The sequence below is a fragment of the Dermacentor andersoni genome, chromosome 11, assembly GCF_023375885.2.
Source record: "Dermacentor andersoni chromosome 11, qqDerAnde1_hic_scaffold, whole genome shotgun sequence".
NCBI classification, from domain to species: domain Eukaryota; kingdom Metazoa; phylum Arthropoda; class Arachnida; order Ixodida; family Ixodidae; genus Dermacentor; species Dermacentor andersoni.
In genome coordinates this window covers 67,106,929-67,130,123 of record NC_092824.1, presented here as the reverse complement: position 1 = coordinate 67,130,123, position 23,195 = coordinate 67,106,929, and the positions used below count along the sequence as shown (strand labels likewise).

Here is a 23,195-nt window from a genome sequence, read left to right as displayed (position 1 = left end):
GAATAAATGAACTCCATTGTCACTGTCGTTGGTCCAAGCGGACTACAGAGAGAGGTGCAAGGAGCTGGGTCGTGTTTGAATAAATGCTCTCCGCGTCAAAGACTGTCACCAATGCTAACTTGCGCAGGTGATGCGAACAATCTCGCAACTTGTTGTTGGGTTTCTTGCGCAATTGTGCAATACCCACTGGTGACCCCGGCGCAGATTGCACTTTTTGTGTGGGGTTATGGAGATGTGACTCCGTACAGTTTGGCTTCTTATTTGTTTGTTAGCTTTCTTGCTGATTCGCCGTAATGGCCCCGCGGCTATGTCGTTGCGCTACTGAACACGAGGTTGCGGGTTCGATCCAGGTCGCGGCATCCGCATTCCGATGAGGGATAAATGAAGAAAAAAAACCGCTCGTGTACCTTGCTTTGTGCGCACGTTCGAGAATCCAAGGTGGCCAAATAATCCGGGTCCCTCAACTACGTACGTCACAACTCATAACCAACTGAGCAAAGTTTCCGGACGTTATAAGCCCCACGATTTAATCAGATCTCTGCTGTTTGAATCTGTACTCATACCCAACTTAACGGCGGTTAGCTTGGGACTTATCGCGGCACTTATCGCTCGTCGGTGCCTTGCCGTTCTAGAACCCCACGTTACTTCCTACACACATAGCGCGGCGAGGAAGCAGCTATAGCGACCGAGCAGCCAAAATCAACACCCATGTACTACAACCTCCCCCAGATAACCGTCTCCCCCCTCCCCCCCCCCCCTTCCCTTATACGACAGCGGCTGCTTTGAGCGGCTCGTTTGTCAGTGACTGCCGACAAGCGACGAGTGCGATGAGTGCGACGAGCTTCGGCCCGTTTGACGACCGCCGCGGAACAAGAAGGAAACATCGCGTATTACAACGTCGTGCAGGCGTCCGACCGCCGTCATCGTCGGCTTCATGTCGGACGAGCCATACACGCGACCGAGCTCAGCCCTCGCGAAGCCGCGCCGTACCGTATCGCTGGCTCTCCCTTCAGCTGTATATAGAAGCTCGAGCGGTGCCGTTTTTTAAGGGGACGCTCCCGGCGGCCGCCGCTGATGACGCCGACACAAGAAAAAACGACAAAAAAAGAAACGGCGGCAGTGCCACTTTGAGAGACGAGACGCGCGTCTCCTGTTGGCGGAAGCGGCGACCTCCTAAAAGCGAGCTTCTTCGCGAGGAACGCGTGCAAGTCTCGTGCAGCCCTGACAGTGACCCGAACCAATCGCACAGCACGGGGTGGCGGGGTGTGTATACCGAGAAGAAACGGCGACGCTATCGCCTCGTGACGGACGCCTTTGGGAAGGGCGAGCTTTGAAGGTCGCCCCCCCCCTCTCCCCCCCCCCCCCCTGGACCTAACGGGCCGACGGCGCGCGCAACGTCGTCTGCGTGCTCGGTATCCGTTGTTGGAACGCTATCGACTCTATTTACGCTAAGCCATAGCTTAAAAAAGCCAGCACGTCGCGTCATACTTGAGCAATATGACGAGTGTGGGCTACGCACCAATGCGTTATGGCTAAGCTAGTATATAGACCACCAACAGCGCCGCCCGGAGTCTGCAATGGCGGCGAGTTCTTGTTCTTGTTTTTGTTCTTGTTCCCTAGTGGAATGGCGCAACCCATTCTGGGGGATCGGCCATGAATCGGGCGGTCTTTTCCCCACACTTCCAATTGCTGTTTCTTCTTTTATTACTAAGAATATCAAGTTCATGTCAGCATTAACCCTAACTTACAATTATTACCACATTACACCAAAGAACAGTTAACGTCAACCGCGTTTTCCTTGTTTTGATTATGTGTTGGCTTTATGTGATTATTTATAAAAAAAGAAAAGAAAAAGTCTAGCCTCCTAGCTCCCCTGGTTATTCTCGATCATCTTTCAGCTGAGCTCGTATTTGAGGACGCTGACCCTTAATATTAAGTAATTCGAGCAGCTCATCCCGTAAGTCGCGCAAGTTAACGTCATGTCCAGGAACAGTGATGAGGGACACAGATATATATAGGGACACTTCGCTGGTGCTGGAGTCCTCAAAGAGCATGCATGCAACGCCCATGAGAGCATTTCCTGCTGCCACGTTTTGCAGGCAGGCTCACGTGCGCCCTCCCGAAAGCTGTTGACATCCAGTGATAACGTGTCTACTTTTACACTAGACAATAAGGTTGTAGGCGTATATGTATCAGTGACAAGGGCAGAGTACTAAGTTTTTATCGGGGTGTCTATTAACATGGCGTCGTTAGTACCTGCCTATGTGAGTTTCTGATTAGTCGTATCAACAAGAAGAACGGAAACAGAGGGGCTCGATTTTCGCTAATCACGACCAGATAGCGCCAGCAGGTAATGAAGCCAAAGAATGTGTAGGGGAAGACGGCCATCAAGCCGTCTACTATCTTGGATATTTTTCTGTGTGTACTATATTTAGCCCTGCGAGTGTCAGCCAGTTCCACTCATGGTCATGGCAGGTGGATGTGGAACATAAGTCGTATTGTAGTATGGCTTTGAAATTTCACGGTCTATTCTATGTGGAACATAAGTCGTATTGTCCTATGGCTTCCAAATTTCACAATCTATTCTATGTGGAACATAAGTCGTATTGTCGTATGGCTCTAAACTATAACTATCTATTCTATATGGAACATAAGTCGTATTGTCGTATGGCTTTGAAATTTCGCACTCTATACCGAATAAAACATTTGGCCCGCGTGTAGCGCGTCAAGGGTAGTTGAAGCGTACAGAGGAGTTGGATAAAAGAGAGGGGAGAGAGAGGGGGGGTGCTCTTTAATGGATCATGGATGGGACAAAAAATGAAATTAAGTGCACAGTGCACAACGCGGATACACAACTTACACGAAACGCAGCACTTAACACCCAACTAAAGTTTCTCATTGACACCAGTGTCTCTAATGAAACACTAACATGCTTTCGTCGCGCAATATGCACAGGTAGCGCTAGTCCTCGAGCCAAGGACGTGTCCCGATTCAAAGGACGACAGTTGGTGAATGTTGAGCGCGGACATTAAGGCCGTTCTTTGTAATGTATAAAGCTTGCAAGCGCAAATTAGGTGGGCTATGTCTCCCATCACATTGCACGCAGGGCACATTGGTGGCCTTGCCTGTTTGATATTTATATAGGAAATGCTTAGTATTTGTCGTGTTTAGACGAACCCAGTGTTAGACGTTCCTTGTCGCGCCTGTTAAGGCCATATGGCATGCGAAACTCGCACGTAGAATCATAAGTGCGCATACGTCCATAGTCGTTTTTCAAATCGGTCCAGACCAAACGTGGCGCTCGCCCCAGAAGACACGACACCAGAGCTGATCCATCACTCATAGAAAAGAAAAAGAAGGTATCGGGGGCTGAATATCATTTACGCGTTATTACCGCGAAGCGACTTCTTCCTTCAATCGCACAACGTCACGATTACAGTCCCCAAACGTGTTCCTAGTTTGCACAGAGTCCGAACACATCAAGCGTAGCTGCCATCATGTTTTCAGTAGCACCAGCACTTGGCGCATGCACTCTTCGTCGTAGCTCGCCTACGTCCTTGAGTCCTGGCGCCTCCAGACGTTCTTGGCAGACTTCTTCGTCTGGAACAGGTCGCTGGCGTGCCTTCTGGTTCTGTCGTCTGCGTATGGCTTGGCACCGGCGTAGAGGCGGGAACGCATAGGCCACTTCTGCATTGCAAAGAGAAAAAAAATATGGAAAGAAGCAACATTAAAAATCGTAATAGTTGATGATGATGATGGATGATGATGACGACGACAACGACGACAACGACGACGATGATGATGATTGAGGAGGAGGAGGAGGAGGAGGAGGAGGAGGAGGAGGAGGAGGAGGAGGAGGAGGAGGAGGAGGAGGAGGAGGGCAAGAAGAAACAGCTAAAAAACGGGCTAGATTAGCAGGTGGTCCGACTTAATCCGGATTCCTCCACCACGCCGCCCCTCTTACCCCACCGTGCCAGTTTCGGGACGACAATCCGCACAAGACTGTGTAAGGGCCAGATACAGGCAAACAAATCTTACGCAGTTAGTACACATTTTAAAGAGTCACAGGACGGTGTTCCATATCAACAGAGCCACAAAACATAACTAAGCATCAGGATCTTGTGTAAAGCCTGCAGTATGCACTCTAAACTATTCTTACTTTTCTCAGTTAAGGTCCTCAATCATTTCTTGCAATTCATCCCCAGTGTCGCGGAACAGGACAATGTAATCTGCAAATCGAAGGTTGCTGAGATATTCGCCGTTGATCCTCAGTCCTACGCTTTCCCAGCAATAGGTTTAATAGTTATTCTAAACATGCAGTGAATAGCACTGGAGAGATTGTCTCTCCTTGCATGACCTCCATCTTGATAGGTAATTTTCTACTTTTCTTGTGGAGAAGCAAGGTATCCGTGGAATGTTTGTAGATATTTTCCAAGATATTCAGGTAAGCCTCCTGTATGTGTTGATTGTGCAATTCCTCTGTGATTGCTGGTATCTCTATTAAATCAAATGCATTTTCATAATCTATGAAAGCTATACAGAGAGGTTGATTGTACTCCACAGATTTCAAAACTACATCAACTATGACGTGCACGTTATCCGTTGTAGAATATCCCTTCCTGAAGCAAGCCTGTTGTCTTGGTTGACTGAAGTCAAGCGTTGCCCTGATTGTATGGGAAATTATTTTTATGAATAATTTATACAATACTCAAATCAAGCTAATGCCTCTATAAATTTTCAATTCTTTAATGTCTCCCCACTTGTGGATTTGTATAATGTTGGCATTCTTCCAGTTCTCTGGTACACTTGAAGTCGTGAGGCATTACTTATAGATGGCCGCCGGCTTTTCAAGAACATCTCCTCCGTCTTTGATTAAATCGACTGCTATTCGATCTTCTCCTGCCGCTTTTTTCCGCGACATCTCTTGCACGACCCTTCTAACTTCATCCCTAGCTCCAAGCTCACAGGCTTCGATTCGTAAATTGCAATATGTGCCATAAAATAATGAAGTAGAACGTTAATTAGAGAATTTACGTTTGTTAGTTGAATGTATGTTCCGATTTCTCGGGCCAGTAATGAAAGCTCCTTTGAGTATTCCAGAACAAGGGATTATGCTATCTGAAACAGGTGATCTACCTAAAATGAGATAACATCGGGATCATCCATTGATATAAGCAAGCAACATCGAAGAAAACACAAGCAATTGAAGAATGCATGAAAAATACAAGAACGTGGTTATTCAAGAGTTTTTCTTCTCTGTCTCGTATATTCTCTGTAAGACATTACGATTCACGCAGGAGTCTGATTAAAAAAAAAAAAAAACGGAAGCGATGACTCTGAACGTCGTTCTGCTTGCACAACATTGGCTTCGTTGTCATGCGCGTCGTCATTGCAGTGGAGTACAGGGAGTACAGCGTGCGCCTGCAGGCGAAGCTCGTCGGTTCAAGATGTGCCCTTTGCTTTCTTTTTTCTTCTGCGTCGTTTGTCGATCGACCAACGGAGCACCCACGTCACTGGTCGCGAGCCTCGTCGCCTCCAGCAGATGCGACACGGCGCACTGTACAGCACGCCCACATCGGTCACGTCAACGGACGTTCGTGACCCTTTCAGCGGTCGATGGGCTTCTCGGGCTGTGGTGCCGGGAAGCCCCGAGCCGAACCCGACAGTACAACCATAAAGTGATTCTCATGACACTCAGTAGAAATGCCAAATAAAGGCGTGCCACGTACTAAATTGTCAGGTTTTTTTTTTTTTTTTTTTTTTGTATAGTAAGATATAGCTTAGTAATGTATAGGTATGTGTCGGGTTTTGGTGTGGTAATAGCTTGGTAAATCTAACGAAAGGGCTGGTGTAACGAACTTCTGGGGAAGAATGAGAGGCTAAAAGGCTCTTTCGTCTGTCTGAATAAATGTTCACCGCCGACGCCACATCTAACCAATGGGTCATTTCTAACAACGATACACTATCCTGTATATCGGTCTCTCGCACTTCAATATCGACATGAGCAAACTGACTCTTGTCCTAGAAGGTACAATCAAAGAACAAACGTTCGGCAGAATGTTACATTCCTGTAACACGTGAAGGCGGAAGCCTGCTGGGCACACTTGGGTAATGCGCTGTCTGGCATCGTCGCCTTGCTGCTTTCGCAGTTCCACTTCTTCGGCTCGTTTTCTACGTTAGCTGCGGCTTCGTGCGCTTGTGTAGCGGGGTCAGACACACGCCAACGACGTTTCTCTTCGACTTTACGTTGCACCCTCTCAGCATGGGATTGAAACGTGTGCTCTGTGTATTGTATGGGTGATTTCAATGAATGTATGCACTGGTCGCTTCACTTTGGTGAGCGCTCGTAGTCTCAGCCTACGGGGCTATGAGCCATTGCTTACGTGATCTGAGCCACTGAGAAGGTCACGCGATTTTTTTTTTCACAACTCGACTAGACGCCGAGTTTTTGTACGCTGTATGCGCGATCCCAATAAATGTATGCACTGTACGCCTACGTTAGTGAGTGCTTGTAGCCTTTGCATTAGGAGAGGGATGAGCTATTGCATTTTTTGCTTGCCTAGGGGGGTGTGAGCCATTGCTGATGATGCTCATTTTTGTGCCATTGGAGTGGACGACGCCTTTTTTTTTTTTTTCAAGGCGATCGGGGGTATGAGCCACTGAAGGGTTTCGCGTTAACAGCTCTGGAAATTTCTCCATCTGCGGCAGTATACATTCACTATTTCCAGGCTTGGCTAATCAGAAATAAATAAATTGTGGGAACGACGCGGTCCCTCAGTCCACGCCAGTACGCCCCAGTCCAGGCCGGCCGCGTCCAAGAACGCCCAGCCGAGCCTTGAACCACCGCTCGCACACCCGAGTCACTTCGTCCTCTACCTCTTCGACTGCTGGCTCAGATGGCGGAGTTCCGATGATGGCGGTGGCTCAGATGATGATGATGGTGATGGCGGAGTTCCCATAAAATAAACCGTTTAAAATGGTATACAGCACGTCTCACGTTTAATTCCCTTTTTGGGACCGTTCGCAGTCGGCGTGGGGCCTGCTCAGTGCGTAGGGGGAACGAGCACGCAGGTTGAACGTACCTCGCAGGAAAGTATCAGAACTCTCCAAAATGGAGTCAAATATTGGACAAATTCTTACTCCCGCAAAAGGTCTTTACAACACTCAGTTTGTTCTTGAAACGTCAGAAATGAACCCATTTCCCAAACTACAGGCTATGAACTACCAACTGCAGTCACCGCAGTGTCTCGCTGTGCTTATGTCGTTTTATTGCTGAGCAGCTGGACTCGACGACGATTAGGTCGTCGCAGAGACCACGTTTAGAAGTCGGCGGGATGCAAGAAGTCGTTGCTTGGTGCACAACTCCATATTGACTTCAGTGGGTTGAGATTCAATAATGCACACCAATAATGCACGAAAATAATGCACGCCAGTAATGCACGCCAATAATGCACACCAATAACGCACACCAATAATGCACACCAATAATGCACGCCAATAATGTGCAGTAATAATGCACCTTAATGTTCACCTTCGCCCGCAGTCCCTCGAGCCACTGGTCTCTTTGTCGCGATAATGTCTGTGATGGGTCTCCGAAAAGGGCACGAATGTTCGCCATTATAGTAAAGCGGTGTTGCTTAGCCACGTCCAGGCCACCAACGCCCACATCGATCACGTAGACGGACGGCGTAGACTGTTTGTATGGTGGTCTTAAACGTTGCCAAAAAGCCCGATGACCTCCCAGATCTGATCAACGACGTGTGGTCCACGCATATCTCCTGCCTAACTACTAGCGCCACTGTACGGTGGTACCAATTTACAGACGCGCAGAGGAATCGCTCACCACTACCCTGTCCATGGAGTAAGATAAACAGGAGCGCCGACTCTCCCATCTTACAGACCCGCCGTGGTTGCTTAGTGGCTATCGCGTTGGGCTGCTAAGCACGAGGTCCCGGGATCGAATTCCGGCCATGGCAGCCGCATTTCGATGGGGACGAAATGCGAAAACACCCGTATACTTATATTCATGGGCACTATAATGAATCCCAAGTGGTCCGAATTTCCGGACTCTCTCACTACGGCGTGCCTCATAATCAGATCGTGGTTTTGGCACGTAAAACCCCATAATTTATCCACTTTTTTTTTATTTTAGCACCTTGCAATACATTTGACGCGGCCAAATAATGTCCCAGTGATAAAAAGGCGCCCGGTATTTCGCCGTGCACTCTGCCTCCGCTCTCCTCCTTTCTTCTTCGTGGCTTTCCGAAGGCACTTTCTCCCTTCCTTTCTTTATTCCTTAACTGTTGGGGCAAAATGTTCGCACCGCGCCGTGGTCAAGACACGAACGAACGATATGAAATGCTTTGTGCGGGAGTGGCCATATGCTATGTGTACATTCGCGCCTATCGCACGTATAAAACTGCAGTTTTGATATGCAGAGCTCCAGTATAGAACGAAAGATTTAGATGTTCCCGAGGGACTTGCGGTGCACCCTTAATAGTTTTAAGAGCACTGCTGTGATGGTTTGAACATCAGTGAAAGTTACATATTACATCATAGCGAGGTCATCGATTCGCGGCAGCGAGCCGATCCCTAACTGTCCTTTGTGGTAAACCTTAAGAGCGTGTTTATCTCGTGTTACTGAACCATGTCATAATCGGACCGCAGACTTATTCAGCGATCCTAATTGACTGTCCTGTGTCGTTTGAGCGCGAGGTTGTGGGCTCGATTCCCTGCCGTGGAGGCCGCGTTCTGATGGGAGTGAAAGGCACAAAAAAAAGCGTTCATGTACTTCGCTTTAGACTCGCAGTGAAGAACACTAAATGAAACTTGTACGTGCTTAAACTGCGGCGTTCCTGATAACCCGTTAGTTGCTTTGCGCAGTTAAACACCTTGATTCATTCGTTCATAATTAAATAATTTGTCTTTAATACGTAGTATGGCAATATTTCAGGTTATAGATGCCGTGTACCGATCCCTTTTCGACGACATAGTGCGTGGATATATTTTAATTAAGAGATAATTAGACCGTGTGTCGCATTACTCACGTTTTACGTTCAGCTGTGAAAGCAGTATTTATGTTTGCCCTGTCGTCACGACACAACTAGCTAATTAGGCAGCGAAGCGTTCTGAGCGTATACCGTGATGGCAAAAACGTGTTATCGTATATTGCGTTCTGCTACTAATATGCTTTATCGTTATCTGTAGGTGCTTTACCCCACCTCCTAATGTGGCAATTGATTCTCCTGCTCCATCTATTTTTCTTTCTTCTTTATGTGCGTTCTCCTGCTGCCTAATCTTTTGCAATGGGTCAACAACACATCGATCGAGTCCACGCTCCGACTGGGATCGATCGGAACGCGCCACCGCCCACAGCGCGGTGACTCTTCTCCCTTATACTGCCGAGATCGGGGTTGTGGGTTCGATTCCTTACAGCTGCGCGCATCTGTTGTGCGTTTCGACCAGACGCCGCGTTGTGCATTTCGGTGGGGATTTGATTCCCTTCGCACAACCGCAAGGTGGCCGCGCGTGAAAGCAGTACCACGGCGCGGGCCCGGCCTTTCCTGACCGCTCGTCTCCCGTGAGCGAAAACGAAACTCCTTCAGAACGAATACTGACGTGTGACCCGCGCCGAGAAATGTCGAGACTTGCTCAAGGACGCAAGGCTGCTGCCATCCGTGCAGTAGTACCCATCTACAATTGTCCGTTGCCATCGGGAAAGGTACTTCTTCGCCACCTAGAATCAAGTTTATCCCTAACTTCCTGGTGTTAGGGGGCAGCCACAGGGAAGAAGAGGACACACCGATGTGTTTCCACCATCAGTGCCCCGAGTGCCGAACACCTCTTCTGGGAATGTCGGGCTCGGGAAGAAGCCCGCCGAAAACATAGAACGACGATCCCGAACTACGAAGAGGCCTGTATCCAACCAGTGAACAGACTCGATAAGCGTGTCGCGTTCGACTCGCCGCGGGTGCAAGGGGTCAGTAGGAGGGAGGGGGGGGTTAGGGTCATATACGTCTGAAGACACCCCTCTTTCCGCCGGCTACACCCGGGGGGGGCGGGGGGGGGGGGTTCAGAAGACCTATGGGACCCGGGTGCCAGACGACCTAGCTACGCCACTGAACAACGAGCTAAGAAAAGCTAACATTTCCTAACCAGGCATCTAAGAACGCTGGCGCGATGGGGGAGCGCCGCCACCGGCGTTGAAAGCGAACCGCATATGTGCTGCACGAGATGCATACGACGGAAAAGCGTCGACTTTCGTAGTTGCAAATTTACTGCCCTATAGCAACCGTGATACGCCACCGTATGATACGCCTGTAGTTGCAAAGGAGGAATTCAATATAGTATTTGTGGCGCACAAAAGCTCATTCCATCATCGGAAGGCAGAGCGCTGCCCTCGTTTTTCGAGAGAAACGCACTGCGTGCGACTTGCATCACTGAAGAGCGTCAACCTCCACGCTGGGACCGCTCCTGAAACATCGAAGATGACAGCACGGCGGCGGCGGCGGCGCCAACGTCTCGAGTGCACCTCGAGTGTCCGTGCCAATTGCTGCCGCAACAAAACTCGCAGATCTAACGCAACGTCGTAATCTAAATCACGTGAAACTTGTTTGAGTCAGTGACGTCAGCAGCAGCAGCAGCAGCAGCAGCAGCAGCGGAGATGACGCGACCACTTCGCTGTCGCGTGTACCCGTCGCGAGGACGAAGGACGTGCACGATGCTTGTCGGGAGAATAATTTTGATGAGACGAGTATGTGCAGAGAAGCACGACGCGCAGCAAAACACGCTTAAGGCTTCGTACAACTTGTGTCACACAGGCACATCTATTCTGGGGCGTTGACTTGGAATGGCCGCATACTCAGTGGCACGTAACGTAGTGCCGAAGTTGTCTGGTAGGGCACTTACTCCGCAGCCATCATCCTGTAACCCAAGTTGACTACTCAGCAAGACAGCAGTAAGCCTAAGTTCCCTATATATATCCACAAATATGTTTGGCTAAGAAACGACGATGAACGCCGAACTCCGTTAAGGAGACGAAGAACATTTCGCTTTGTAGTATATCCCGACCTACACAACTGCAAATGTGACAACGCAGTTTGTCTGTAGCCTATAATTTTTTGTCAGTTGAAACAATTATCCACACTCGCCTGCAGTTCACAGCGAAATTCCCTCACATCATCTCGAACACTTCCAGAGGCGGGCGTTACTTGCACAATAGATCGCACTTAGATGTTGACTAATTAACAAAGTTCCACTAATTCTGTTCTATAGCTAACCACTTTAGTGCCGGCGCTTAGGCCGATTATAGTCATGAAACCATAATCATTTAGTATAAGCCATATGCTTAGTACCAGGTCTGAGCGTTAATTGACTGTGGAAGAATGTAGCATGTGCATATATTTTTGGATCCATTTTTGTTACAAAATCAGTCGTGTTTTTGACAAGCAAAGAAACAAACGTATATTTTAAAAAAGACTTGTACAAAAGCATTACACGAATTTGATCCTGCTGTGAGTTATTCTGATTGCGGCGGTGGCGGTGGTCGGAATGTTGATTTACCATCATTACTACAATGTGGAGGATGATACTGACGCTTCGCCGTTTATTGGGTTTGTTGCTCGTCACACTACAGCAGGCGAGGAATTTTGTCAAAAGCATCATGTGGGGGTTTGCAACACGCAATGATTATTATGATAATTATTATTTGTTTTCAAAACATATATACATACTAAACTGGAAAGACAAAGAGAGGAGCAGGCTGGAAACTGCCACTGGAAAGGGCACAACGCCTGCCCACTCTTCAGAAAGGAGGGCGAGACAGAAACATAGAAATGGAATATAGAAAAAAAGGGGAGAAAAGAACGAAAGAAAGAGCAAGATGACAAACCTCAGGGAATTAAGAACGCACACAGAGTACAGATCAAACACAGTAGTACCCACGGTCGCTGCAGGTCACACCACTAAGGAATGTCTAAATAGAAGAAACAGTGTCCAAGGTCCCGTCACCCGAAAACGGAAACAGGCTACAACCGTGAACCTAAGTTAGTTGCATTTAGAACAGCAAAAAAGAGCGCGATGCGCCTGATCGCGTCGGGACACACAACCACCGAGCTACAAACATTCGTCGAGTGTCGAACACCGCAGAACAATGAGGTGACAGTACCTCACTGTGCACTGCGCAATGATAGCGGGACAGGACAAATCACGAAGCGATCGCAGGGGTTCACGCGTAGCGCGATATTGTATTTCCAAGCGGGGAGGCTCACCTTGACGGGATGGAGGTAGCTCCGGCTGCTGGCCGATTCAAGTTCTCTGCCCGTGGAGTCGTCCGCGGAACTCTGCCAAGTGCAAAACGAAAGTGGGTCACTCATTAAGTCAGCCGCTGAATAAAGAGCTCCGTTTTCATGTTTTTCGCCTCCATTTCTCGCCTCTCAGGAGAGGAGCTAATGCTGCTTAACAAACATGACAGCATAAACGGAAAGTTTTCGTTTTTTCAAGGGGAGGTGGGGGGGGGGGGGGGGAGGATCAGCTTTCCAAACCCCCCGGAGCTCTTGAGGTTTGCTAAGCAGCATTACCTCATCTCGTAGAGACCATGGCTTCTGCAGGCGCCGAAAATAGAAACGTCAATCGAAAGGCTTAAAAATAAAAGCGACTTTTCCTAATTATCAGCGAAACAATTAGCGTTACATTACTTATTTGACAAGTACCAGGAATCCATGCACCTCTGCACGGACGGTTCTATAATCAAAGAAAGTGCGACTGCAGCTTATGTTATACCATCCTTACAGGTAGAGTACTCTTGTCGACTAGGACACGCGTCGTCACCAACAATAGGGGAAGTAGTGGCAATTCTCCAAGCCACTTACTTTATCAAGACATATGAGACACCAACAAAGTGGGTAATTTGCACGGACTCTCCTTATAAACTTTAGCATGTCTTGAAAATGTTGCTGACAGCCAACTACACGCACGAATAGCATAAGCAGTACTGAACAGTTTAACTCGGGCTAATGAAAGGAAACATGAAGTCATATTACAGTGGGTCCCGGGACATGCTGGTAGAGCAGGCAACGAATTAGCGGACTCGTTGGCAAAACGGCCCATAAGGATGCAGAAATTCAACTCATCTCTTTATCACCAATGGACACGAAACGCATATTGAGAGTACTAAAGAAGGACTTGTGTAGGTCAGCCTAGTTTAATAAATATACTAAGGAATCAATTCTTTACGAAGTGGACCTTCACCTCAAATACCAGCTGGATGTAGAACTTTCGAAAAGTACCGAGACACTAATTCATCGACTGCGCCTTTGGACAAGATACACCAAACATTTCCCATACCGCCTAAAACTGGCTCTTTCCCCGGCTTGCTCCTGGGGCGACGACGATGAGGATGTTCGCCTTCTACTCCTCGAATGCCCTATATATGCGATGCAAAGACGGCAGCTTAGAACAAGAGCTACACTTCATTGATCCTCACCGGCCTTTCTCACTCGCTAAATTGCTAGGCTCATGGCCATGGAAAATAGCACAGTGAAAAGATTGAACGCACTTGAAAATTTTTACAAGGAGACGGGCATGCTTAACAAGTACTAGATATTGCACTGAATAATCACACGATGTTACTATAACTTGCTCCTGTTATTTTGTAATTATTAATGCTTGTATATTACGTGTTATACTTTTTTTGTATTCCGTGCGTTCATTATTTTAACTCTATGCAATTCCTCCTCTATTTATATGCTCATCGCAGTCTACATCACGGTCGTTTGTGTGTGTTTGTGACTTTGTTCACAAACTCGTTGTGGTGCAACTTGCATTTTACTTTTATATTGTTATGGCCTTGTGTGTATAGGACGCTGTGCTGTGGATTTCTAACCCTATAACGTCATTTCTCTTCATTTTCTTTCATATTTTTATAGTGTTTCCGCTACGAGAAAACGAGTAGCCGTCACCATTATAAGGTGACTACGTCTCTCTTATTTTCATTTCAATAAACAAAGAGGCAAAGGACATGAATATATGAGTATTTACAAGACCTTATAATAGGAGACAGTTCAGTTTCACAGCCTCCTCGAACTAGCAAGAGACTGGCGTCACTCGCACGAACCATGCGACAATCGGATTCAGTTAAACACGTTAGGGACATAAATATGTTTTTTAGCGCATTAAATCGCACAAATGCGCATCAATTTAAAAAGTCATGTAATGCCGTGTGAAAGTTTTAGTACACGGGTACAATCAAGAAATATTTTCCTGACGAAAGGTCAGTTGAAAAGATAAGGCATAACATGTATAAAAATTGCACATTATATTACTATTTCTGAACACAAATTATGGCGAAAAATTAGCAGAAGGCAATGTGACTCCGTTTAATAATGGTTTAATAGATTAATTACTTGTCAGAGCATGTCTTACGCAGCATAGAGGATTATAGAGTAATAAATTATCAGGCGCACAAATAAACACCCATATTAACAAATAAATAAATAACACACAGCGATATCTCAAAAACGCGAAAGGACGCGAGAGCAAGTAGGAACGGTGTGGATTGCGTTATTGAGCAGCTAATACATCATATGACTCATAAAAATTCATAAGGAAAATGCACAGCATAGACTAGGAAATTTTACAACTAGCGCAACCAAGCGTCTTTGTGTACCCAAAAAGCCTCACCCTGTTTGTGCTGTTATGAACCCCATTTTCGTTCCCTTGTATAACGTTTTTCATTGCTTTCTAAGCCAGGCGGTTTGCTTTAACTTGTAAGTTGGCGACTTTGTCTTGCCTATTAAAAATATAAGTTCGTTGTCTGATGCGATGGTATCACCATCAGTGAAAAAAAAAGTGTTCATTCGAGCACTTGATCTGGCAATGAAGTCGCCGGCAATCTTATTCAAATCGATTTTGCGGGAGTTCTTTGAGAGCGCGCAAAATTGCCAGATAGTTCAAACAGACTTGTCCAGTCGTCGACCGCAAGTATGTTTTCAGTCGCCGAAGACAAGAAAAGGACCTCTCGGATGTGCGCTTGTGTTCTCGTTAGCAATGCCTACTGGAAAAAGAAGCGATACTGAGACGCATTCCATTCACGTGCATTTCACACGCTTTAGTAAAATACTCTGCCGAAGGGGTCATTGAAGTCTGCAGGTTCTTTTTCAGGGTCAAGAAAGCACACAAAGCAATTTGAATCGTGACGATCATACAGCAACATATTCATTTTCTAAGTCTGTCTATGGTGTTCGCAGTGGAAATTAAAAAAAAAATGTTGAAGTGAAGAAAATATGGACGAGATGGCCGCGGCTAGTGTTTCTAATGCGCTTGTCCTACTATTGTCAGGATTTGCAGAAATAAAGAGAAAGTATGAATTAAAAGCCATGCACGTCCGCGCCAGCAATGATGGAAGCTTTTAGCAACAATAAAATTTAAGTTAAAAGGTAGAGGCAACTAAAAAAATATCCTCATTTGATGTGGGTAACAGAACTCTGGTAATGATAGTTTAGGGATGGCGAGGGATAGGCTTCGGCATTGGCGGGGGGCAGTGGGGGGGGGGTTCGTGCTATGCCCTCCATCCCGGAAAACTTCTGGGGGGGGGGGAGAGGGGGGAGGGCCCCAAAGCCCCGCAGTCAGTGCTTTTGCACCAAAGTATTATTTCACATGCCGAATTGACATTGTTTTTCACTAACAAGTTCTTTCATACATATATAGTACTGCGTGTAAGCATGAAGTTCCGCTTAAGATTCTGAATGGCATAACGTTTTGCAGGAACTCTCAAAACAACAGTGCTAACGAAACAGCGCTACCATTTAACGTACAGCATAAACGAGACTCTCCTATGAACAAGGCTTCCTTGGAAAATGATCGTATGGCGTAGGTACATCAATTAATAACATGGAACTAAGCCACTGTCATCAAGAAGCCTTCTTCAAGACTCTGTCAAAACACGCTCGTATTACCTTTGCTATGTGTGCGTCATACACGTATGTTATACGGTTATGTATGAGTTACATGTACAATAGCATCAATGCACACGGCACCACGTGAGAAAATCACAAAATCTTCGTGAGTCGAGGAGTAGCTGACGCCGCGCATTAGTACGGCAACATCTCCGTTTTGCCATGCTAAAAAAAAAGAAAGTTGCGCCAGAAGTTATGACGCTCGGGTTCTTCTAGAGTTGCGCTTAGGGCTCCAAAGTGTCTCAGCTAACTATTCTACAGTTTGTTTCCTGCATACAAGATACAGCAGACAGAATCAAACAAAACGGAGTGTGTCACAAGCCTTGAAGCCTGGATGTAAGAACGCTATGCTTTCATCACCTATTTATTTCCCTAGAAACCAACGCCTTTCTTGTGTGCTCTGCTCCTGCTACGGATACTCCAGCTAACAAAGCCATGCGCGGACGCGAGACCAGCTCACGAACGGGAGGCGTTGGTTGATTCTTTTGTCCAAACTTCGCAATCTACTGCTGGCTGAAGAGCTCCTATAGCCATAGAGTTGCCTGCTAAAATTACTATAGGGGTGCTATACTGATACATGCATATTGCGTGTTTCCTTTGGACAATGCACGCGGGCGCCCCGACAATGACGACGAACGCTCTTTGGCTCTCGAGCTGTCGGCTGAACTGGCCAGTGCTGCAGTTATCCTTCGTAAATATACTTTGTAAATAGTCTCCAGTTCTTGATCCTTCGTTCGCGTAACATTTTGGTGGAGGCAGCCGTTCCCCGTCCTCGCCACGGAGCTCCGCAGCGGCCCCACCATCCAGCTTTCCGCCACGGCACCCGACGACGACACCTCGTCTCCTTCTACTCCTGCGACCCCGACAACAACGTACGTTACGGTTACCCATCCCTGCGATCCTGTCTTATTCCCCAGCCAAGATAATGTCGACGTTGAGGACTGGCTCAACCTGTATGAGCGTCTTAGCCGAAACAACCGCTGGAACCCTGCCATTATGCTAGCCAATGTTCTATTCTACTTGGGCGGAACTCCTCGTGTCTGGTTCCGGACACACGAGGACGAGATCTCTAGCTGGAATGGTTTCAAGGAGAAGCTTGTCGACCTCTTTGGAAATTCCACCGATCGGCAGCTGGCTGCTAGAAAAGAGCTTGTTACCCGAGTTCAGTCTTCTACTGAATCGTATGTCTCGTACATACAAGACGTACTTAGAACTTAGAACATCTAGCCCTCATCAAGATCTTACTAATACAAGACGTCCTCACTCTTTGCTTTGTGGTCGCCCCGACAATGTCGACGAACGCTCTCTGGCTCTCGAGCTGTCGACTGAACTGGCCAGCGCTGCAGTTATCATTTGTAAATATACTTTGTAAATAGTCTCCAGTTCTTTATCCTTCTTTAGGCATGTAGCGGAGCTACAAGCCTACAGCTGCGCTACAAGCCTAAAAAAGTCATGACATACCAACTCGCCCAAACTGCCGCGCTTTTGTTCTTGATCTTTCGTTCGCGTAACAACGTCTTACTATACCTGGTGCTAAGGTCGGTTCAGCTATGATGGAAATGACTGTTAGTACATGAATTTGTCTGATATTCGAGGCTTATGATGTTCATGATGACTTTGTACTTACTGCGCCGTACCGGCCGTTATTGGCTTACATTTCTAAGCGCTCGTATTTTCCTATACGCACGCGGAAGGCAGTGAGTCTCTCCGCGCCTGCATAGTCACTACGAATTGGGGCGTTTGTAACGCAACACTTCGTTGGAAACGATCACTTGGCAAATTCAGTCATTCGAAGCTAAGATGACGAAGAAGGCTGAACCGCCATGCTTGCAGCTCCCGTTTAGACGCTAGCGCCAGCGTTTCCTGTAGTACTTTTTGTTGGAAACACTGGGGTTCTAGTAGCATACCCGGTATTGCGTGCACATAACCGGTATTACGTATATTTATAGCAAGTCGCTACAAACTGCTGAAACGCAAAAAAGTGCACAAATGAATGGTGATAATTTTTATCTTATGCAAGCGCCAGGAATGGCCAAGGAGAGCAACAACAAAAAAATTCTGCGGATTCCATGCGTTGTGAAAATCGGTTTAAGAGAAGCTTTCATTGGCGTTTGTGAAGAGCGCTGCTCCTTCTTAGCGACAACTTGCAAGTAGAGACCACGCGGCCCAGCTGGACAGATTTTCACTGGGAACCGCCTGGCTCAACACAAACTTGTGGCGCTCGATGATGGTCATGTCACGTATCACGACGAAGGGAATGACGTCGATGAAACGATCACGACGGCATCTCGCCGACTGCACGACGACGACGCAATGATGACAATGGCACGACGACGACGTGACAAAGACTGCACGAAGACCATGCTGTGACGACGCTGGAGTAACTACGATGGTATGTATGATGACGACGCTCTGACGACAATGGCATGGTGACAATGGGATGACGACGACGCAACAAGCACGACGGCATGATGACGATGCTATAACAATGCTCTAATGACAGCGGCTATGTGACGAGGGCGGCGAGTTGACGCCGGCACGGCGTCAGTGGAACTACGACATAATGGGGCAATGGAACGACCACGACGGCATGATGGCGGCTTTATGACGACAACGCACTGACGACAACAGCATGACAATGGTGGAATGGCGACGACGGAATGACAATGACGGCTCGAACACTGCAGCGTGATGGCGACGATAGGACAGCGCAGGGACGGCTACAGTGTGAAGACGGCGAAAGGATGATGATGATCCCATGACAACGAAGAAACGATTTCATAGGCATGAAAGCGATGAAATGACGGTGAAATGGCGATGACGGGAACGACGACGATGGCATGACAAAGACGGCGAGTGGGTGTTGAAGTCCACGCTTGAGTGCATCACCTTCCCGTCGCGGGCTATCTCTATTTGCATTTTAGCCGGGGTTTGCACAATGTGCGGTACCGCCCTGTCGGGCAACACTGCACTTAGCAGCGAGTAACGATGACAATGGTATGACAATGATGCAGGAATGACCTAAAGTAGGGATGGTAAATACTGGAGTGCCGTCCTGATTGTGAGTTACTCGGAAAACAACAGCAAGAGCAGCTGCAGCAGTGGAAAAGTCGAAGGCAATGAAAAAGAAATCATTACTTGAAAAAGTTTGTGTTATTTGAGCTTGAGAACGTGTCACAAACTCGGCACTGGATTCTGCGCCTCCCGATCTGTTGCACACATTCGGATCAAAGCGTACGGGCACATGCGTAGAAGTACACTATACTTAATTGACCCACGTGTGTCTTTCTCATGGGAAATTGTTTGTAAAGAATGGAAATATTAGCGAAGATGAAGTTTCACGCACGCACTATTTCTTTTAAGCCAAAGTAAAAACCGAAATATGCAGCAATATTGAAAATCCCCCCGCCTGTGACTTAGTAGCATTTTTTTCGGGAACGCAGAGTCCGTAATGAAAAAAAAAGGCATTCTGATAGCACTCTTTGCAGTCGCACCACGTGCCCCAGCAAAATAATCGTAAAATGGATGCAGGGAAATCTCGTTGAATTCAATTCGCTTTCGGTAGAGATTGCTGCTTTGCCGCTGTTCTTAAGCTGCAGAAGATCAACGTTCTGGTAATTAGTAGCCAATAGAAGCCCATGGGACCTTTGAAGTCTTCCTAGCTGGCCTCGAGCATTCTCGAGGAAAAAATGATCAGTAAACCTTCATTCCCATTATCATATCACGCAGAGCGCGCACATTCCATGTGGCTTCATCACAATTAATACATACTTGACAAAGTGAGTCGGAGCCATACGTCATTGCACTTACGTCATCGCTCTGTTGCAGTTCCTCGTCCGAGAGCAACGCCCCCAGGTGTGCGATGTAGTTGGACGCTAGGACCAAGATGTCCAGCTTGGAAAGCTTGGTGTCCGGAGGCACAGATGGCAGCGAACTCTGCAGTGCCTGGAAAGCGCTGCGAAGGCTCCTCACCCGGCTACGTTCCCGGGCAGCGTTCCGGGACGTGGCTTTGGCTTGGCTTCTAGCCTTGGGAAGTGCGGTAGTGACGTCGTAGACGTTCAACGGCGCGGCTACCGTGGCCACGTCACACGCGTCGGGGCTTGCGTCGGCCTCGCTTTCGGGCAACGTCGCCTGCAGGTGCTGCTGGCAGCAGTCATTCGTCAGGACAGGTGGCTCTTCAAGCAGAGGAGACAGACCTGCGTCATCGCGTGCTGGCCGTGAGTGCTTCGCTATCGGATAATGAAAATTAAATTCTGAGACTTCGCATGAGGAACCATACTCTGATAATGAGGCACGCCCTGTAGTGGATATGCCCTTAATTAATTCTGATCACGTGCACTAAGTACACGAGTGTTCTTGGCATACCCGCCCCCCTCCATCGGCATGCGGCTGACGTGGCCGGATTCGAACCCACGCGACCTCGGCCTCAGCACGCAACGCCATAGCCACTGGACTGCTGCGGTGGGTTGTTTCGTAATCAGGGTATCAAATTCATAGTGATAACAGGGTACCTAAAGCGTCACCAGATTTTGATGGTTAATGCTGAGAAAAAAAAAAGTTGTGTTTTCGCCAAAAGTTCTATGCACTTACGGCTACGGCTGGCAAATCATAGCGCGCAGCAGGACTTTCATTGCGCTGTATCAGTTGCAGAAAATAATTTATCAGTCGTACAAACTCCATATGACGAAAACTAATCCAGAGCCCTCTACTACGACATCCCCTTTTCTACTCTGGCGGGTTAAGCCCCATTATCCAATAAACATACAGGCTGCACATGCTCGTTCGATATTTTCTTTTTCAACTTCCAGCGTTCAAGAACTATTGTGGGCATGTGTACGCCTACTCACCCAGAGAGGTGTCGTCCGAAGAGGAAGTGCACAGGCCGAGCTCAGACACAATGTCCAGCTCCAGGAGTCCGTCAAAATAACACGGTTCCTGTTCGATGCCGTCCCACAGCTTCCAAGAGCAGTCAGACGTGTCAAAGTCCAAACTGAGAAAGTCTTCCATCACAACAATGTTCGTTCAGCGCGTGCCGGAGAAATCAGCAGTAAAACTCCAGTGATTTTCCGCCGTGCAAGAAAGCCGTGTCGTTTATCGACAGTTTAGTCTGTCCTGTCATCAGATACAGATCAATAATAAACATTTCACAAGGCGACCGAACCAAGTTTACGCCGCTCCGCCCTAATCCGCCCCGCAGTCACCATCAAACACCGCCTCCGCGTTTTGTATTCCTAATAATCGGGAAACATACGAAATGCTACCTCCACAGGTATAACCCATCTTCCGTTAACAAGCTGCCCGAGTAAGAGCACATCGCTGAAGCTAGTGAAGAGTCGTCGCCTCTGCGCATGCGTGGCCCCAACCGTCGTTGCCTCACGCAACACGTCGCCTTAACGCTATGCGTCAGGACTTCCGAGGTATCGCCATCTTTTTATCCCACTAGAGGTCGCTCGTCCCTTTGCTGCCGTCTTGTCTGGACCGTGAGCAATCCACAGAACTTCTCTGAATTTCCCGAGCGTATCACAGGGCTGAACGAAACTGATCAAGGTCTTCTTTGTTCGGAGAGAATAATAAAACCTTGCGAAGCTGCTGTCTTCAAACACCCCTTGTCGAAACGAGAAAGGCTTTCTGCGGAGAGAAAGCTGCGGCGAAGACGTCTCCATTTAAAGCACACTCCACGAGGAGGAGGAGGGAGAACGCCGATCGCTTTTCACGGACCCTTCGCCAGTGGTCGCCCGTGAGAGCCAATCAATGAGTGCCGCCCCCGAAGAGGTATTCAGTTACGCCCCGCCCCCTTTGGCTTCTCGACTTGCAGACGCGCTCAGATAACGAAGGGCGACCAGCGTGATGAAGAAACGCGCGAAAAGCGATAACTCCCTATCCGACTTCCTTATCACCTGAGCGTGCTACTTCGCTTTGGAAGCGGAGCGACTAAAGGGGGAAAGTACGGCCGGTCAAAAAGTGAACGCTACCGCATATTCATCATCAGCAGCTGTAGCCAATTTTAGGTCAAATGCCTCTCCCAGCGATCTCTCCTGTCTTGCGCTAGCTGATTCCAACTTGCGCCTGCAAATTTCTTAATTTCGTCACCCCGCCTAATTTCCTGCCATCCTCGACAGCGCTTCCTTTCCCTTGGGACACATCCTGTAACTCCAACGGTCCACTCGTTTTCTGCCCTACGCCAGTACGTGATCTGCCCAGCTCCATATTTTTTTCTTTCGCATATTTAGTCAGTGTTAACCGGATTTCTGAGCAGTCCTGGCTGCTGATTTCAAGCGAGTGTCACGATTGAGGTTGGGTTACGAACTGCCACACTTGCATCACGTGGCTAGACTGTTTGCTTGCTTGTGCGTCATCCTTGAGTCAAACGCTGACACACACCCGGAGAATTGACGATCGCGTTTCTTTCGTGGCAGTGTTCACAGCTGGTGAGTTTCGTTGTTTCATATCATGTTCAGACACATTCGGCCGGCCGAGTCTTGAGCCTTATTTTTTTTATCCACAAATTGCCCAAGGAAAAAAAAGAAGACTGATGATGAAAGAGGTAAGGACCATGGCGGGAGGACAGGATTCAGTTCCAACCGCAATGGCACATCTCTGCAGTAGTCCATGCGTTAACAAATCCGAGGACAACTGAGCACTTCTTATTAGTTGTGAACGCGAAAGCAGCAATGTCCAATTGGACGCCGCTGAGCAGACCTTCGAGTTATGAACTTCTCGCGGGCAAGCGAGGGCGTTGCGACGTTTGGCGCGTTTGGATTTGAACTTACCGAGGCGCAGTTAGTACACAGACGAGAGCTTGCACGGACAATGAACGAGCGGATAACCAACAGGATAGCACAGGCTTCCGAGGGTGAATGTTACTGTGATATGGCGTCGCGGCGGAGCCCTCTCCCCTCACGCAACACCTGGCGCGCTACTACAGCAGCCGGTGTTCCCTTTCACCCGCTCTGCTTCTTCGAGGCGCAATCGTGACGTGTTGTCGCAGCCAATGCGAAATTAGGTGCCATTTTGGGGCTAAACACGCCGGACGACGGCTTTTTCGCTCAATGAGTCATTTGACGATTTCGCATCAAAATGCGCTACAGAGCAATAGAAATTAAGCATAGAATAGCAGTGCATATTTTTTTAAACTCATGAACACTGGCACTGTAGTTCTCTCGGTTGAAGTATGCGTGAAAACCACAGTGCCAGTGTACACGTCAGCGTTACGCCACGGAGCTCTCAGGACTTGCCGACTCT

General features: G+C 47.9%; 1 protein-coding gene across 1 annotated transcript; it reads right to left on the bottom strand.

Annotated features, from left to right (window-relative positions):
• Nucleotides 1-3,362: 3,362 nt before the first annotated feature.
• LOC126518366 (uncharacterized) lies at nucleotides 3,363-21,576 on the bottom strand. The gene is made up of 4 exons (XM_050168230.2): nucleotides 20,801-21,576; nucleotides 19,764-20,149; nucleotides 12,270-12,341; nucleotides 3,363-3,687 (listed from the first exon to the last, which is right to left on the bottom strand). The coding sequence occupies exons 1-4, from the start codon at nucleotides 20,958-20,960 to the stop codon at nucleotides 3,550-3,552; spliced, it is 756 nt and encodes a 251-aa protein (XP_050024187.1). The 5' UTR covers nucleotides 20,961-21,576; the 3' UTR covers nucleotides 3,363-3,549.
• Between the last annotated feature and the right edge of the window lie 1,619 nt (nucleotides 21,577-23,195).

Excerpts from the sequence above, each read along its gene's own strand:
- LOC126518366 (XM_050168230.2), bottom strand. The coding sequence starts at position 20,960 with ATGGAAGACTTTCTCAGTTTGGACTTTGACACGTCTGACTGCTCTTGG. Across the intron at positions 20,150-20,800 it reads TTCGGACGACACCTCTCTGG|GTCTGTCTCCTCTGCTTGAA; the intron begins GTGAGTAGGCGT and ends GCGATGACGCAG. Across the intron at positions 12,342-19,763 it reads AACTGCAACAGAGCGATGAC|AGTTCCGCGGACGACTCCAC; the intron begins GTAAGTGCAATG and ends TGCACTTGGCAG.